At 38.3% G+C, this 19,803-nt stretch overlaps 1 protein-coding gene and 1 pseudogene across 1 annotated transcript; both read right to left on the bottom strand.

The window, feature by feature from the left end:
• Positions 1-395: 395 nt before the first annotated feature.
• On the bottom strand, positions 396-10,622 carry LOC110057316 (carbohydrate sulfotransferase 11-like). The gene is made up of 3 exons (XM_020763910.2): positions 10,321-10,622; positions 5,254-5,285; positions 396-3,448 (listed from the first exon to the last, which is right to left on the bottom strand). Exons 1-3 carry the CDS (start codon positions 10,436-10,438, stop codon positions 2,618-2,620), a joined length of 981 nt encoding a protein of 326 aa, XP_020619569.2. The 5' UTR covers positions 10,439-10,622; the 3' UTR covers positions 396-2,617.
• Positions 10,623-16,416: 5,794 nt separating this feature from the next.
• LOC110057350 (carbohydrate sulfotransferase 14-like) lies at positions 16,417-19,575 on the bottom strand (annotated as a pseudogene).
• Positions 19,576-19,803: the final 228 nt, after the last annotated feature.

Raw genomic sequence — 19,803 nt, 5'->3', positions numbered from 1 at the left:
GACCATATCGCGGGCTCAAGTTTCGAGCTCCTCGAGGTCACGTTTTGTTTTTAAGCTGACCGCTGACCAAGTGCTGGTTATCGATTGGATCGCGGGCTAATATTAGGTTAACTTGTTGGAAACAGAGTAGGATTGTTCGGAAGCCGGTTAACGCTAACCCGGGATTAAAAGTTAACCGAATTATAACTTTTTCTTCTCTACAAATGTTTTTTGCTGTTTTGTTTTGCGTATGTGATGATTATTAAAACTCAAAACAGAAGGCCAAACAATATACAGAAAACCTCACCGCAAAGTTACAAAACTCAAATCAAAATTCTACCTTTTCAACTTTTGAGATGTTAACCGTGACAGCTAAATGTAAAATTTGAAAAACACAACAGAAAAAAACCCTCTAATACAATTTCAATTGTTTATTTTCTACAAGCCCACTTGTTTACAGAAACATTTTCACGGACGAGTAGTATACATCCGGCTATTTTCCGCGAACGGGCACTATAGGCTGTTATAGTTCGCCACTAAATATTCTCCGATTCTTATTGGGTTAAATTGATCACGTGACGCAATAGTGTTCATCTGCGGAGAGACACTATCAGCCCATAGTGGCCATCCGAGGAAACTTTACCCGGGTGGATAGTACTCGTCCGTGAAAGCTTTTCTGTAAACAAGCGGGGTTATAGAAAATAAACAATTGAAATTGTAGTAAGTAGGTTTTTGTCTATTTTCTTTTTCAAATTTTACATTTGGCTGTCACGGCTTTCATCGAAAAAAGATGAAAATAATTCAAGATGATTTCTGACCAGGCGCGCGGAAGAAAAGTTAGTAGCGAACAATAAAAACAATAGAGTGTCTATGTCTCGGAACTATCTGATAGTTGTCCCTTGGAAATTTGATGTTCTTAAAACTGGCATATTTTCCCTCGAAGCGGGGCAACTGTCAGCGGAGAGTTCCTCGACAGAAACACTCTATTGTTTAAATAGTGTCTCTCCGCGGACGAACACTATCCCGTTACGTGATCAATTTAAAACAATCAGAATCGGAGAAAATTTAGTGGTGAACTATAATCTGTGATAGATAGTGAGTAGCGTAGCAGTGTGCCCTTGTTAACAAAATGACGGCCGCTTCTTGGTGTTTTCGAAGTGTCTGTGAAGAGGATTTAGATATGACTAGTAGATTTATACTAAATCAAATAGATTATTCGCTCTCGATTTCTATACGTGATAGTTGCCTCAGGCTGCGCCCTCGTCAACTATCACGCGATAGAAATCTCGAGCTCATAATCTAATCCCCTTGCTTGGTGGTCTCAAAAAAAATTATATGGCCTGATTTTCACTACGACATAAGCACAAGCATGAGCATGCATAAGTGTGGTGAGGGCGCGCACAACACAAGCATGAGCACAAGAGGAACATAGTTTTTTGTTCTTCTTGTGCTTGTGCTTATGTCAAGTGACAACGCCCTGCTGTACGCAAAAGCATAAACATCGTCTGCCACTGATTCTGTTTACCGTATCGGGGAGGTAATTACCGAAAAAAAAATGTAATTTTTCATTCTGCACGTGGCTACGTGTTTATGCTTGTGATGTGAGCGTCCTTTCGCGTATGCTTATGTTGTGGGCGTCGTCACTACCACTATGCCTATACTTGAGTTTATTCTTATGTCATAGTGAAAACCACAATCACTAGAAGAAATAAAAAACGTCTGTTTCGCTTGTGCTTGTGCTTGTGTTGTGCTCGTCCTGGCTCGCTACCATGTGCCTATGCTTGTGTTGTGGGCGACCTCCCTACCATGTGCTTATGCTTGTGCTGTGGACGTCCTCACTACCGTTATGTTTATGCTTGTTCTTATTTGGTAGTGAAAACCTGCTTTTATATATAGTGTAGTCTTTTCGCCCAGGAGTATAATAAATAGGTACTGATCAATAGTTGGGGACATTCAGAGAAAGTGCGGCGAGCTTATTATGGATAGCTATCAACTAGTGGTTGACTTACGAGGTCTTACACATTCTTTGATTTGATCGTCTTGAGACTGATAAATGAATAAACTAAAGAAACAAACTGTAAGGGGAATGCCAGGAGCAGATGCTGAGCAGTTCTGCACCATAACTTCTGAATGCATCATATTTTCATAATCTCAAACAAGAAATCTATTGAATTTTTCAAATATGAGCTCTTTGCGATTTTCACCTGAGAATAGTAATAGCAGTAACTTCAAACAGTACATCTAGTCAGTGATTACAAATATTCCAAGTTCATCGTGATTACACCACTCAAAAGACTCTCAGAGGTCCCAGGAAGTTTTATCCAAACATCTAGCTTGACAAAGGCTTGGGAAAAGAAGATGTGCTCTCAAATTTCAGTTCGACAGGAACATCCCTTACAAGATAATGGCTTTCTATTTGCAGTTTAGATTATTAAACGTCTCCCAAAGTCGCTATGACTTCTCGATTAATTCTGCTCAAATAGCCCAAAGATGACTTACGTATCCCCAACTATCCCAACGTAACGGACGTATGAACCAAGAGAGGTCAGTATAGTCATAAAGTTATTTATGTCGTCTTATCAAAGAAAAAAAAAGATCGGAAAAGCTAAAACATAATTAAACTGTCACATCCTAACTATTATCTCTTCCTTTGTTCAAAGAGACTCTTAAGAGGTCCAGGGAAATTGTATCCAAACATCTCAAAGTTGGCACTGTACAAGCGCCCAAGGATTTCGATCCATTTTACGGGAATTTTCGAGTAATAACTGAGCATAGAGGAGGCGGTACTGGATTTATTATTAGCTCGAGCATCGAATCTCTTTGCCTGTTGGGGCGATAACCCTGCAGCCTCTTTGAAATCTGCCAAGTCTTGATCGAAAGTTTCGTAATGACCTATAAAGTCATAGTTGACGGCACACATTCCACATATGTTGACGTAATTGTCCCAGTGCCAGTCCATAACAGGGGTACTCTTGCTGCTTCCTTTGGTTACTAAATATTCAATGAATTCACGAAAAGTGATGTCATCAAGCTTATCAAGTGCGCTCTTGGAAGCGTTTGGACGAACGGTTCTCAGAATTGCTGTGCCGTGAAGTTGAAGTTTTTTGCGGGGAAATCTTGGATAAACGAACTTGTCTTTGTATGCGGACAGAATGCGCTCGAACGGCTCACGAACAAACGTAAACTTGAAATATGTTTCCCACTTCTGCCTTTGCTGGTGTGGAGGAAACCGACTTAGTAGAGGCTTATTTCTCAGCTGGTTTATATTAACAAATGGATACAACATTTCTCTCAACTGCCTGGAAGCCACTTTAGGTGTAATGCAGTAAAGTATTTTGAGAGACGGGATCACTGCAATGTGAGAAGGGTCTGGCATGGAATTGTGCCCAGTCTTTTGGCAAAACGTCTCAACCAGCTTTCTGCGTTCGTTTTGTCTTAACACCCTTGGAGAACGGAAATTATATGATTCCTATAAATGAAACAAGAACTTTTATAAGATTACAAACTACCACAACATTACAACTACCTTTAGTAAAGGGGAAAGTATTGTCCATTTAGCGCCGGGAAACGAATGCCATCTCGCAAGTAACTAAATTTAACTCAATCTGGGCAAATAGCAAATATTTCGGAGTGAATTCGCACTAATAAAGATCGGTTCACGATGTGTTACACTAAAATATCCAGAGCTTTGCAACGACGCCAGACTCGAAGTACAACTGGAATATTCTTTCAGAAACCTGTCTTTTGTTTTTTCGGTTGTTTTGTTTTATTTTAAGCTGGTTTTCACATGACGTCACTAAAATTCAAACTACAAAACTATTGATCTTCTTGAGATTTTACTTTAATGATGTATAAGAGCAGCTGAAAACTAATATTCATACAAATTTTCGCTCCGAATGGGCTCTTGGTTTTGTGATACACCACGCTTGAATTTCTAAGTTTTTGCGTGACGCGGCATTTACATGACGGCCTAGAGAGTTGTCATGATGGTTAAAAAAGTGACTTATTTCAGGGAATTTGGCTATTTTAACAGTTCATGTTTTAGAAAAAGTATTATTTTAATGTTTTTGAGTTCCTCGAGGGAGAAATTCATGCTTTGTAGCCAAACTCAGTGACAGATGTTTCTCTTGGTTTCCGGCCGCCATGTTGGTGCCCATACGGATGGACACCAGCATTGCGTCTCCATACAAATCTCTATAAATTTGGGTCAGTAAAATCTTTCTCCGCATATCTTTCATAAGAAAAATTGCTGTGACCAGAATCTTGGCGAGAGTCTTTGCATATTTTACCTTCTTTCATTTCCCAGGTTTTGGACTTTATCTATTGAGCGGTTTTGATTTTTATTTTGATCTATTCTGAATGGCGTGACACTGAAAACCAACAATACACCAGGTGTACGTCACGGGGACGGGTTCACGATTGTATGGCGTCACGATTGCAAATTTTTAAACGGCTTTTTCACCCTGAAAACTCTTCAAATGTTTTCCTTCCGCTTTACGCCAGAGAACTTTGAAAATGCAGCAAACACCGGTCGTTACGTGCTGGAGATGTGTTTGAGGAAAACCCTGGCAGGGAAATCACATGATTATCATAACGTCATGGTTTTCGAAAAGTTTCGTTTTGAAAATGTTTTCCGTCCACATTAAAACGCAAAGCCAGCGTTTGCAAAGTCCTCCTGTTTGAAGGCGTTTCTTATAAAATAACTGAGCTACTACGCGTGCTCTCATTGGTCGATAGGTGTGTTTAGATGAGAGTATGTAAACACGGTTGTGACGTTTTAGATTCGCGCGTATTTTTGAGAATTACTTTATAAATGAAATAGAGCACTTTTTCCGTGTTTACATGGCCTCATCTAAACACTCGGGCGTTGGGAGAATTCTCGGAAGTTATGCAAACCCGAGACTCTCGGGTTTGCATAACTGTCTCGAATTCTCCGAACCCTCCTCGTGGTTAGATGAGGCTATGTATACACGGAAAGAGTGTTCTATTACTTACTCGGAAAGCTCCGAGACGGACTAGTGTAGACGAAATAGAGCTGCCTTTTCAAATTTCTCCAGACTGGTATGGACTCTAGGATATTTTCGCTTTGGCGTAGTGACTTTCTTTGTTAGATGAGAAAAATCAAGAGAGGAATTTGCAGATTATCTTCATGGTAATGCACAATTTCCAAACCAACCATATACAAAATGTCCGCACTAACACTCAGTAAATTCTCCGGGGCAAGTTTTCAGGTACAAGTACTTCTATTCGTTTGCACCAGTGTAAGTACCGTACCTCTTTTATCACCCGCTCAGCATGACTTGACACTGAGAAGTAAAGAAAACACAGAAAGGATTATCATTTATGTGGAGGCAGTGTGGTCAAGAGCTTAGGGTGCTCGAAGTGTAATCCTTAATCCCCTTTGGAAGTAATCTAGATAACTTACAGAAAAAAACCCATTGAAAATGTTTCTGCTTATACCATTCTTCCATAGACGCACATGTATGTTTTAGGTCAGGTTCCCTGTCAATTCGCTCTCTACCGCAATGTACGTACTTTGGTCACTGTCACTCTCATTGTCACTGTCACTGTCACTGTCACTGCCACTGCCACTGTCACTGTCACTGTCACTGCCACTGCTACTGCCACTGTCACTGTCACTGTCACTGTCACTGTCACTGTCACTGCCACTACCACTGCTACTGCCACTGTCACTGTCATTGTCACTGCCACTGTCACTGTCACTGTCACTGCCACTGCCACTGTCACTGTCACTGTCACTGCCACTGTCACTGTCACTGTCACTGTCACTGTCACTGTCACTGTCACTGCCACTACCACTGTCACTGTCACTGTCACTGTCACTGTCATTGTCACTGCCACTGTCACTGTCACTGTCACTGTCACTGTCACTGTCACTGTCACTGTCACTGCCACTGTCACTGTCACTGTCACTGCCACTGTCACTGTCACTGTCACTGCCACTGTCACTGTCACTGTCATTGTCACTGTCACTGTCACTGTCACTGTCACTGCCACTGTCATTGTCATTGTCATTGTTATACTCATTATTATTATTATTATTATTATTATTATTATTACAAGTGGGACCGCAAAAAAAATATTACAATTTAGTATATCATTTGGTTTCTTTAGGCAATCGATTATATCTTTTCATGATGAGGTACACTATAGTGCGTGTTTTATTTAAATTAATACTTTGCTTATGGCTGTTGTTACAGTTGTAGGTCACAGCAGAACTTGTATTGTAATGCACTGGTTAATGAATGTGCTATATTAAAATCATTTGTATGGTCCCTGACAATACTTAAATAATCAATAAAATTGACTAAGAAGTATAAACAATTCAATCAATCAGTCAATCAATCAATCAATCACTCGATCAATCATCAAGCACTCTCAATCAGTCAATTAAAATCAATCAATTAATTTTGATACTGATTTAGTCTAGTCAATCAAATTATTCATTTCATTCATAAATTATTCATTTCATTCAGTGTATCAATGGTCACAAAACACGCACCATCAAGTGTTCATCAAGAGCTATATCAGTCTATTAACTGACATCAGTTGATATCAACTACCACAGAACATTCATTTTCTCAATTGTTGTATGACAGTGTAAAGCATAAAAACTGGTCAGACCAGATATAAATTACTTTAAGCATCCAGGCTCTCCTGGTCAATAAAGCTTGGTGATTGAGCTCTCGTGAAACCTGGTGAAACAAAACCTTGCAATGCAATGGGTATGAGGTTATATACTGTATCAGGTTTGGTATTCTACTTGACGAATTATCGGAGCTTTAACATACTATAAAATGTCTCGTCGGCTTCAAAAATATATGACCAGATTGAAACTCTGAAAATGTTACTTTGACAGAAAAATTCGTTCAAGTGTTCTAAGAGTACTTAACGTTTTTTTTTTTTTTTTTTTTTTTTTTTTTTTTTTTTCTTTTATGAAATAGCACGCGATTCTGAATACTGTTTAAGCTTTTCTGTGGATGAATCTTCTCGGTTTGGGTATACGAACAAAATACTCAGAATAGTTAAGTAAGACCTGCAAGGTGAAGGCTATGATCTCAACTGACTAAATGCCCGACGGTGAGAAATTGTTGCAGAATTTCAACGATGCAACCTTAATCCCTTGAAACTTTGTTCTTCAGGAAAACCTAGAGATTCCAAGGACTGACGGTTTTAGTTTTGCAGGTTTTACAGTTTACAAGTGTTAGCATGCCATAAAACTTGTTATTGAACATAGCGATTTTTACAATATGCTTAGTCCCTCCTACCGCCGGGTTAAGCTCGGGAAATTCGTCATTTAGGAAAGCAAAATGATTTTTTGAATCGGTTAGCATTTTTAGAGAAGTATACAGGGTCAAAGAGTACTGTGAAGAGATTTGAATACGACTTTTACTGGAAAATCTGTGAAAATGTTGGACTGTGGGGCATTGAAGCTATGTACGGCAAATCTATATGAGAAGATTGAGTTAACTATCCCGCGATTAATATTTCACAAAGGGAATTGGGTGCAGTTGCTTCTTCTGGTTTTGCCAGTAAAAAGAGTTGTTGTGTCGGCGCTGTTTCATAGAACTGTTTTCTATTGATTCGAGGTAATTAATTTTACCTGAAATCTCACCGCGCGGTTTTAACCTGCCTTTTAATTAAACTTCTTGTCAGGTTAATCTTGCTAAGCGATATATCACTAAGGAAAGAACGATATCACGATGAGCAAAAAGCACATATTGCTTAAAAAGCCGTAACGATATTTCGTTAAATGAAAACATTATATCACTCAGTGCAAACGAAAAATCAAGCAGAACTCAGCGAAATATCAAAACTGTTCACAACAATAGCTTCTTGATACTTCGCGCGATATATGAGGGTCCACAATAGGGTTCTCAGATCCCGCTATCCCGCCCATTATTTTCCTGTTAATCCCGTCATCCCGCCCTTTTATTTCTGGAAATCCCGATCCCGTTCACTTTTCAAAGATGCTTCTGCGTTAATTGTTAATTTTAATTCTGCGTTAATAATTAATTTGTTACAGTAATAATTAGTTTAATTATTAACTGAAGCTTTTAAAAAATAGATATCGTGTAAAAGATCAAAAAAGAATTCAATGGGTAGCAGATAATTAAGCACAAATGATTATAACGTTTCTTTCTGTAAACGATTTACTATTTTGTGCTTTTTTTTGTTCACGTATCAGTGAAAGAAAAAAGATTGTTCATTCCCATTTTCAAGAGATGGCCCCCCAAACACTCCCGATAGTTTCTTTCAAAGCTTTCGTGTCTTCACTTTCCTTGAAATCTGAACTCAGAACTTTTCTTTCCGAATGAAGGCATTTCTGCTTTCACATCCTTTTCGCAATGTATGGTGACGCAATTCGTAATGTCGCATACTTCGTTCGGTGAATCACTATGACCGCCATCCGGTGTGACCATCCTGGCAAAAACAAGTCATGCGCTCTGGAAAAGTTGAAAGACTAGAAAAACTAGAAGGATCGGTTGGGGGGGGGGGGGGGGGGGCGGAGGGCAAGATTACAGACGCAAGCGTCGAAAATGTTGGAAACGCACAGATATCATTGCTGTCAGAGGCCAACACAAGTGATAGCCTGCGTAACTTGGCGATTTAAGCAATTTTTCAACGCGGCTTTGGCGGTCGTTATCGCGGCTCTGCCGCCTTCTTAGCGGGCTTAAACTGCTTAAAAACCGCCAAGCTACGCAGGCTACACAAATGATCGCAATAGGACTCAAAGATCTCGTACAGTCTCAGAGTCTCATGATACTAGCGTAGTAAAGCGCTGATGGATACGTTTAACAGAACCTGACAGGTTACAGAGTCGTTGCTATTCATTACTTGAAACCTGGCACAGCTATACGCTCAAAAAAAGGTTCGTTCCTGCCAGCTTGTGGTTTTTGCGCTGCTCAATAACAATTTATGAGGTCACGTAAGAATTGAAATCCCATATCCCGCTCTGTTCCCCTTGCGAATTCCGCATCCCAACCCTATAAAAACACGAAATCCCGCTCCCACTCATAATTGTAATTCCCGCTTCACGCCCCTGTTTTAGCTCAAATCCCAAACATCACGGCGAAAAAAAGCCAAATCCCGTATCCCGCCAAACCTATTGGGGATCCTTATATATCGTTTCAAGCAAAATTCGTTCAAATATCGCCGATATATCGTGATTACCACGATATTCGTTTTCATTGCTTTTATCACAGTGCTGTATTTGTTAGTAGCCGTAGTATTGTAAGTCAGTAGTGTTGATATTGTGTTATAAGAAGCTGTAGCTTGTAAGAAGAGACCATATATTGTATTGTAAGTAGCTGTAGCGTTAATTAATAGTTTTTTTAAAAAGAGTTAAACACACACTATGACGACGAGTAAAACTTTACAACTAGACACCCACCTATTTCGGGAGATCTTTACCACCCGTGTAAAGGCCCTTTCCTCAAAAGAAGGAAGGTTTATACATACGATCACTCTGTATTTGTTAAATTCGCGCTCGATATGTATTCACGAAATGTTTTCACTGATCACAAAACAACCAAGGCAACAGACTATCATTCATCATTTTTTCCAATCATTATTTTAATCAGGACCGCTTCCACGATGTCCCGCTTTTCCGACTTTTTTCCATTCCAAAACAAAATTAGCCTCACCGCTCGACGCATCATGCCTTATTTAGTAAATATGCGAAGTTTCATAAGATTCCGTTGCAAACTCATGAAAATATGGGATCCCATCTTGCCACGTTTTGCAAAGAAATGTATGCTAGAAGTCAGGCGCTAAGTATATTCAATATATCCAAGCTTTTGCAGCGGATTCTTAATAAACATGGCATATTTACCAAATTCGGCATGATAAATTGATCTAAAGGGGTGCTCTTTTTTTGTTTATATGAAAAATATGAAATTAAACATTGTTGATGTTGCGTGACATCGTCGGAGTGGTCCATTACAAACATTGGTGTATATTTCATAGACATTGTCACAGTTTTGTCATATTGACGGGTAGGCAACACGCATAACAAAAAAGTGTTTGTGTGGAAAACCGATGACAAATAAAAGTTGAATTAGTACTGAACAATTTATGCCTAACAAAGTTTATTAATTAAGATGCTAGAAAAAGGATTGCATTTGAGGGATTTGACTGTGCTGGAAAGCGTCCACTCGCGTTCTTAATTTGTCCATACATTTGTCTAAATATATCTATCTATATATATATTTTTTTTCTCCCAAGTGGTGTGACCTTGTAAGCGGCGTAATTATTTGTTCTAATTAGGACATTGCCAACATGGTTTGCTGAAGTGCATGATTACAATACAACCCTTACCTATGTCGAGTTTCGCCTTCTGTTGCTTTTCATACAGCTCATATTTTGCGAGGATTAGCAATATTCCAGCAGTTAAAAGAGCCAAACGTAACAATTGTTTCTTCTTCACCTCCATCATTGCCAATTACGTGGCCAAAATAAAATATTACAACATCTCCTGTTTTTAGCAGATCAAATAGAGCGAAGACTGGGGCAAAGTGCACGCTGGTTCCTTGGCAACTCGGTGATATAGCTTGTTAATCGTGTGCCTGCTTCTCGTGAAAACATAATTTACAGAATGCTGTGTTTTGTGAAGAAAGTTTTGGAACAAATGACGCCTTATAAGCTCATCTCTCCAATTTTTATTTTCTGCAAGAAACGTTTTCCAAAGTAAGCGACGAAGCCGTTTGGAGAAATGAATGGGGAGGTGAAATTTACTTTTCTCACGGGACTTCTCATAGCAAAGGTGTTTGTATCTTGATTAATCGAACGGTAAAAGAAAAAGTGACCTTCACATCCAGTGACGCGGACGGTAGAATAATCTTAATCAACCTCACTTACAACGGTCTAAAATTGTCATTTTGTAATATATACGCGCCCAACGACCACACACAACAAGTAAGTTTCATTCAAGAACTAAATTGTCTCTTAATTGACAAATCGGAAATTACAACTCTTATAGTAGGAGGTGATTGGAATTGTACGCTATCTAAAAAAGACAAAAAAGGTGGTTCTCCTTGGAGGCCAACAGCATATAGGAATTTGGTAAATATCACCATGGATACCCTTGACCTTGTCGACATACAAAGAACTCGTTATCCGAATGTTAACAAGTTCTCTTACAGGTCTAAAACGTTAGGCGTGAAATCAAGGATAGACTTCTTTTTAATATCCAAGCACTTGACAAAATTTGTTAAAAAAGTGGACATCCAAACCTCAATAGCACCAGATCACAACACGATATTATTATCATTGTCGTGGCCGAACGAGAATCCTCGAGGACCGGGTTTTTGGAAATTCAATAATTCTCTATTAGAGGACAAGGAATACAAAACCAAAATTCTAGAATTATATCCTCAGCTTCGCGAAAAATATAATTATGTAAATGACCAACAGCTGTTTTGGGAACTGATTAAAATGGAAATAAGAAGCACAACGATTTCGTTCTCTAAAGGAAAAGCACAGGCGATTCGTAAGCATGAAGTGGAGATCAAACAACAACTTGATGAGCTGGATAAAATAATCTGCAATAGCCAGAACCTTGATAACATTGACGGAATTCTTAAACAATATGATGACCTCAAAAAAGAACTCCAACATCAATATAATAATAAAGGTAAATCTGCAATCTTCAGATCTAAATGCCGCTGGGTAGAAGAGGGCGAAAAAGCCACAAAATACTTTTTTAATTTAGAAAAAAGGAACTATAATAGAAAAACTATCAACGAAATTAAATTGGAAAATGATGAAACAACTACTGATGAAACACAAATTCTATCAATGATCCGAATATATTATAGTAATTTGTATAATTCTCAAACAACAGATGCACAGGATAGCTTTGAAATGTTTACCGAAAGCATGGAAATTCCTAAACTAGACGATGCAGAAAGAGATGCTTTAGACGGTCCTTTGACTTACGGAGAATGTAAAAAATCATTGGAGACTTTTGAAAACGGAAAATCACCAGGCGAGGATGGTTTTACCGTAGAATTTTATAAGCATTTCTTTGATCTTGTAGGAGCAGATCTATTAGCAAGCCTGAATGGAGCATACGAGCATGGGAGGTTATCGGTCTCTCAGCGTAGAGGCATAATTACGCTTTTACCGAAAGACGACGCTGAATTATTGCTTTTACAGAATTGGCGACCAATCACTTTACTTAATGTGGATTACAAAATTGCATCAAAAGCCATCGCAAGGCGAATTGAGCCAATGCTCTCAAAACTCGTACATCCGGACCAAACGGGCTTCATAAAAGGAAGATATATTGGAGAAAATGTAAGATTAATAAGTGATATTATGGAGCAAACTCAGGTGAACAACACTCCAGGTATATTAATATCAGTTGATTTTAAAAAAGCTTTTGACTCACTGGAATGGTCTTGTATTCAAAGTGCTCTCAAAAAATTCAATTTCGGTGATAGCTTAAGAAAATGGATCGAGATCTTCTACATGGACATAGAAAGCGCAGCTTTGAACAACGGTTTTGCAACGGACTTTTTTAAACCCTCTAGAGGAGTTAGACAAGGATGCCCACTCTCGCCATATCTGTTTATCCTGACAGCAGAAATACTATCAAACAAAATAAGACAAAACTCAACCATAAAAGGAATCAGAATTTTTGGCTCAGAGATCAAACTAAGCCAATTTGCAGACGATACCAACTTATTTTGTGCTGATGTGGCTTCTGCTGAACAAGCCCTGAAAACTATGAGTGCTTTTGGGAATTTCTCTGGATTAGTGCTCAACGTAGAGAAAACAAAAGCATTCTGGTTAGGGAAATGGTTGAATAATAGAACCAAACCACTAGGGATGAAATGGATGAATACTCCCACAAAATTACTAGGAATCTATATTTCCTATGACGAAAAAGGTAATAACCAGATGAACTTTAATTTGAAAGTACAAAAACTGCAGACAAATTTAGACATTTGGAAATCGAGAGGATTAACACTCTATGGAAAAGTACTGATAATTAAATCTTTGGGGTTATCTAACTTAATATACTCAATTTCAAATGTTAACGTCCCTAAGGAAATAGTGCCAATGGTAAAAGATAAAATGTTTCGTTTCCTTTGGAAAAATAAGAAGGACAAAATAAAACGGACTAGTATGTACCAAGACCTTTCCTCGGGAGGCTTACGGATGGTTGACATCGAACTTACGATAAAATCGCTCAGACTTGCATGGATCAAAAGACTTCTCTTTAGAGATAACTGCAATTGGAAATATTCCAGCAGTTAAAAGAGCCAAACGTAACAATTGTTTCTTCTTCACCTCCATCATTGCCAATTACGTGGCCAAAATAAAATATTACAACATCTCCTGTTTTTAGCAGATCAAATAGAGCGAAGACTGGGGCAAAGTGCACGCTGGTTCCTTGGCAACTCGGTGATATAGCTTGTTAATCGTGTGCCTGCTTCTCGTGAAAACATAATTTACAGAATGCTGTGTTTTGTGAAGAAAGTTTTGGAACAAATGACGCCTTATAAGCTCATCTCTCCAATAAACGCATTCGCAATTCGTCGTAGGCCCATACTAAAAAAATGGCAAGCTAGCAAATTAGCAAAGTTCATACCAGTTCTCACGAGATAAAAAAATGAGCCATAAAAACAAAAACATTAAACACTGAATAAAAAACTGTGACTACTGACTTTACATCAAACTAAGATTCCGAGACGAACACCCCAGATGTTGAAATAAAACAAGGATCTTCGTGAACAGAACGTAGAGGGTGAGGCAAGCAACAAGAAATTGAAAAAAAAAAAGAGTATACTCGACGAAACAACTTGGAAAGTAAATATTTAAGCTTAACTCTTGCGTTAAATATCCTGATTCTCTTATTTGTTTTCCCTGTCTTTAATACTTTTAAGTACCATTTGAAAAAAACGAATAAATGTAGACTACCATTTCAACAAACGGAAAAATAATTTGCAAAAAGGAGTGCAATTTGGTGTCGCGACACACGTTTGCCAAAGACACAGTGGCTATAAGGGCAAAATGAAGCTCTCCTGTTCGGAGATATATCCTAAACAACCGCCTTTAAAAAAAAAAAAAAAAAAAAAAAAAAAAACTAAACAAATATAAATGCGGCTCAAGAATAATTAAAATTGTACAAGGGAGTTTGCGCAGGGATTAGCACAATGCCGGTAGAAAGTTTTAGTTATTAGAAAACATAGGCACGCAAGACTTGCAAGAGTTATTTGATTGTGAATTAAAAGCCTCTTGATGTAACATCATTTCAGTAGACTGTCGAAAGTAATGGTTAGGTTAAACCAACAAGTGTTTTTGTTACGATGTACATTAAAAAAAAACAAACAAACAAACAAACAAGGAAACATTTATAAAGTATAGTAGCCACAATCTTAAACCGTAAATGGTAAGATAAAGAGGTGCTAAGTCTTTAATGGCTGGCTGGTTAGGATTTTGGCGAAAAGCGTCATCATACGAAATACGATAGCAAGCTTAATCTTGTGGAGATTTTTTCAGAAAATTCTATCAGTAGTTTTCCTTTCATAGAACGTCAAATAATTGTATTTGCAGTAACGATGTTTTTTTTTTCCTGTACTGAAAGAATTATTAGGGACAACGTCCATTAAAAGTTTATTTTATATTTTACCTACAGATCTCGCGTTACTCTTACGGCGTTTACTTTGTTTATCAATGTCAAAACTATCACAAAATTGAATCGAGAACAGAGCGATTAATTTACGAAATACGATAGCAAGCCTAATCTTGTGGAGAGTTTTTCGGAAAATTCTATTAGTAGTTTTCGTTTCATAGAACGTCAAATAATTGTATTTGTAGTAACGATGTATTTTTTTTCCTGTTCTGAAAGAATTATTAGGGACAACGTCCATTAAAAAATTATTTTATATTTTACCTACAGATCTCGCGGTACTCTTAAGGCGTTTACTTTGTTTATCAATGTCAAAACTATCACAAAATTGAATCGGGAACACAGCGATAAATTTGCAGCAAAACTTTAAAAAATTAGCCGTCGTGGTTCACGTTCTCCAGACAACGTAGGGTTTGGTCAGTTCACGTTGTTGTTTTACAGAGGACGGCAAAGAAAAGTATCAAAAATTGTAACGCACGTACATAGCCATTGTTCTGCTCATTAAAACTTTTGTTTAGGGACGTTCTCGCTACCGTGTCCGTCGTAGTTTTGTCAACCTCCCTATCAATGTCAGCTGATACCGCTCTGCTATCAGTGCTGTCATAGTGAAGATGCCTCAAGCGATATGCTTTCAAAAACATAAAGAGTGAGACAGGAGCGAGCTGTACCATAAAGTCTGTTGCGCAAACTCATTGACTTTACACAGGTAACCAAGCTTCTCGGAATGGACGATGCCATACCTGCTCTAGGGACTAGGCCGAAACTGGTCATAATTTGGTAACAGAATTATACACCGTCAACAAACGCTTAATTGTTCACTTTCATACTGGTTTGCTTGCGGTCAACTGTTTTTTATTGGTTAGGGCAATACGATATGTAAAATAGACTAAGAAAGTCACCTTTTATAATTTAAGGGGAGGGAGGGGGTGTTGGCGCTTCAATCTGGCGGGTGTAGTGTTACGAGAGGAATGTTGGCATATAAGTTGGAGCCAGTAAAGTATAGATTTCAAGGTGATATGAATTGTCACACCTAAGGCTCATTTCGTTTCCGAAAACTTTATTCCGGCTGCAAAACATTGGCTGCACTTCTTGACAGCCAATCTCGTGAACATCTTTTGACTGACATAGTCACCTGGTTTTCTTTCTTCTTTTGTTGTTTTAAGTTTTTTTTTTTTTGTTGTGATGGTTGTTTTTTTTGTTTTCTTCTTGTTTTTCTGAGATCGGAAAATTCCGTTTTACTGCGCCCTTTCTTCTCAAACGTAATAAAATCACATGTTCCAAAAAAAAAAAAAAAAAAAAAAAAAAAAGACTTAAACGATATATTTGGTATTTCTCAAAGCTCAAAAGTCTAACCCTTCAGCTTTTGTAATGTACATGTATTTTATTGCCCGAGCAATACTATATTTAGCGCAACAAGTCAAATTATCAAATTTCTCAGCATAAAAGAAAAATAAGCGAGGCTTATGTAACATTTGTGATAGATCGACTATTTGACGATTCATCCATTTTATTTTTACAGCCTGTCAAGTGTTTAATCAACAATTGAATTAAATTATTAAACCAACTGATAATTTCACTGTGTGCGTGCGACACATTAGTGCTCTAATACGACGCAAAACGTACGTCAAACATGGCTTAAACTGCCCCCAAGTATCTCAACGTAACGGACTTAAGGAACCAGAATGCTCGGTACCCATAAAAATATGGCGCCATATCAAAGATGGGAGAAGCTAACAAATGATCAAACTGTCACATCCCCACTATTATCTCTTCCTTTACTCAAAAAGACTCTTAAGAAGTTCCGGGAAGTTGTATCCAAACATCTCAAAGTTGGCTCTGTAAAAATGCCCAAGGATTTCGATCCATTTTATGGGAATTTTCGAGTAATAACTGAGCATAGAGGAGGCGGTACTGGACTTATTGTTGGCTCGAGCATCGAATCTTTTTGCCTGTTGGGGCGATAACCCTGCAGCCTCTTTAAAATCTGCCAAGTCTTGATCAAAAGTTTCGTAATGACCTATAAAGTCATAGTTGACGGCGCACATTCCACATACGTTGACGTAATTATCCCAGTGCCAATCCATAACAGACGTACTCTTGCTGCTTCCTTCGGTTACTAAATATTCAATGAATTCACGAAAAGTGATGTCATCAAGCATATCAAGTGCGCTCTTGGAAGAGTTTGGACGAACGGTTCTCAGAATTGCTCTACCGCGAAGTTGAAGCATTGGGCGGGGAAATCTTGGATAAACAAACTTGTCTTTGTATGCGGACAGAATGCGCTCGAACGGCTCACGAACAAACGTGAACTTGAAATATTTTTCCCATTTCTACCTTTGCTCGTCGGGAGGATACCGATTTAGTAGAGGCGTTCCTTTCTGCTTGTCTACAAATGAATAGAGTATTTCTCTCCATTGCCTGGAAGCCGCTTTAGGTGTTATACAGTAAAGTATTTTGAGAGACAGAATTACGTAATCGTGGGGCCAGAGAATCCTTGAGTATTAAAGATGTGCGCAACATGGAATGTACTCTATGCTTGGATTATTTAAGTCGGAAAATAGGTTGAGAGCTAGGCCGGGAAGCTAGGCCAGAAAGCAGGCCGAAAAGTAGACCAGAAAACAAATTACAAAACGGGCCAGAAAACACACCAGCAAACAGCAGCAGCAAACAGGCCAGAAAACAGGATTATCTTATCAGAACCTGGCCTTTCTTTTGGATTTAACTTGAATATGAATACATCAGGTGTACCGTCACTGCGTGTGCATGGGTGCCTTGTATACTTCACCATTGCATGGCGTCACAATTGCAAATTTCAAACTATGCCCTCGTCCACACTATACGCCGGGGAATTTGAAGACGGCGTTTTCACTCTGGAAACGTTTAATCTACGCCAAGTAAATTGAAAACGCAACAATCACCGGTCATTTTGGATTTGTCTTTCAGGAAACCTCAGGCAAGGAAATCATATGATTATTGTAACGTCATCGTTTTTGAAGAGTTTCGTTTTCAAAATATTTCCTTCCACAGAGAGACGCAAAGCCATCCTTTTCAAATTCCTCCGGTTTGAGGAGCGTTTATGTAAAGCTCCGTTTTCGTGACGGATTGGTGTGTACGGTAGGCCTAACTGTAGAATTAGGGCTGCGTTTTGAAATTTCTCCGACGTAGTGTTGACAGGGTCTAAAGTAAGTAAGCAAGTAAGTAAGTAAGATCCTTTATTTAAACACGATGAGAATAAAAGCATTCCATGCTTGAGGGGTCGTTTGGAAATTACTGTAGGACATTCTCGCTCTGGCGTACTGTCTTCCTTTGGTAGATGAGAAACATCACTGGAGGTTTTAGATGCACATTTTCCAAACCAGTCATCTGCAAATTAATGTCCACACTAATACCTACATAATAGACCTATGTGGCAGTTTGCAAGTTTCCAGGTACAAGTAGCTCTATTTGTTTGTGCTAGTGGTACTAACATACCTGAGTTGAATTATCTTTTTTCGATCGCTCAGCATGACTTGGCTCTAAGAAGTAAAGAAAACATCGAAAGGATTATCATTTATGTCCAGTGGGTTAGGAGCCCATGGGCGACCCTAACGTAGCTTGATTTATATTGTAGTATATCGCGCGCAATTAAGAAATTGATAAAACTGTCTCAACAGTCTAGTCCAGGTGTGTCCACAAAAATGCCGCTCATATCGGAATTCGCCTGGGATTGAGAACTTGGGTCGATTGTGCGCAAGGAAAAGGCAAGATTAAGAGACGCTAACTTTGCCTTAAAGTCTAGTTTTTTTGTTAAATTTACATAGCGATATTATCTTGATAGCGGAGCTCCGACGCTCTGAAGGGCTACCAAGCGGTCAGATAATGAGTTACTTGTGTCAGAAATGCAAAAAAATAAATAAATAAATAAATAAATAAAAAATTGGGGGTCATCGACTTCGTTTCAGAGATAAAGCGTGTGAAAACTACACTGATTTTGAAAATTTGGCGCACGTAATTCAGCATGGTCTACAGGGGTTTATAGTTAAAAGTGTCGAAGGTTAGTCAACGGAGGCAAACGGTCTTAGTCATATTTTGCAGAAGTGGGTCTGTTGCGTAAATAATTCCAAATGTTACCAACGTCTTCACAAAACTTAACCCTTCAAGAGGCATTTGAAACCGTCGCACAGGTAAACGAAGAGCTGAAAAGAACGGAATTCCATGGTGCATTTTCCAAAAAATTGAAACTTTTAGTCCATAGATTTTCTTCATTTTGTCGCTAACTGTAGAAAATCGGTAGAGAAAATTATCCGTCAAAAATGGGGGTCACCGAACGTCCAAGATCGTTAAACATTACCTTCCTTGAGCCACTTCATAAGAATTTTGGTAATTAAATATGAAACCGGTTGAAAAACACATATATTTCAAATCGAGTAAAACGAATTTGTTTAAAGAAAGAAAGAAGATTTTTGAGGAAACAATCAATATATTTTCTTACATACAATTGTGTAAAACAACTTCTTCTATTCATGACTGCCGATTATTATTATAATATTATTATTATCATTATTATTATTATTATTATTATACATGACTGCTTTGTAAGTATTTGTGTATGATGCTTGGAAATCTCTCTTCACAAGTTGTCCTGAGAACGGCATTTTGCAGACTACAATTTAAGGTCCTTTGGGATACACTATACATGTACTTTAAGCACTCGAAGAGCACATTTCTATGTGATATCCTATACTATAATGGTTTGAGGATGTCTATAATTCCAACAAGGTTCAATGTTTTCGAGTGTATACCGTGGAAAGTAGGTAAGACAGATTAAGACATCAAGATTATCAAGCTTATTTAGCTTACATGAAGAACATGAAACCAGGGCTTCAGCTTACCTGGACATGGATAACGTTTTCCGCAGTCGTGATTTCTATTCCAGATAGGTTGTTCAAAGTCATAATAGCGTGTAGCATAGACCAAAGAGGAAGATTATATCCATCTCTTGGTGACTGAAATCGATCTTCGTGGCACGATGCCGTGTTTAGTTCGAGAGTAAAGTATCAATGAGTCGAATGAGTCAATGAGTCATGAGTCAAGTCAATGAGTCAAGTTAAAAAAATTGAAAATTTACAATTTTAAAAGAAAATGATTATACAGTGGGATCCCGTTAACCTGGTCACCAACGG

The sequence above is a fragment of the Orbicella faveolata genome, unplaced genomic scaffold (assembly GCF_042242905.1).
Source record: "Orbicella faveolata isolate gen_17 unplaced genomic scaffold, um_ofav_v1 contig_14, whole genome shotgun sequence".
Lineage (NCBI taxonomy): Eukaryota > Metazoa > Cnidaria > Anthozoa > Scleractinia > Merulinidae > Orbicella > Orbicella faveolata.
Note: the sequence above shows the minus strand (reverse complement) of the source record. Positions and strands in the feature narration are given on the sequence as shown.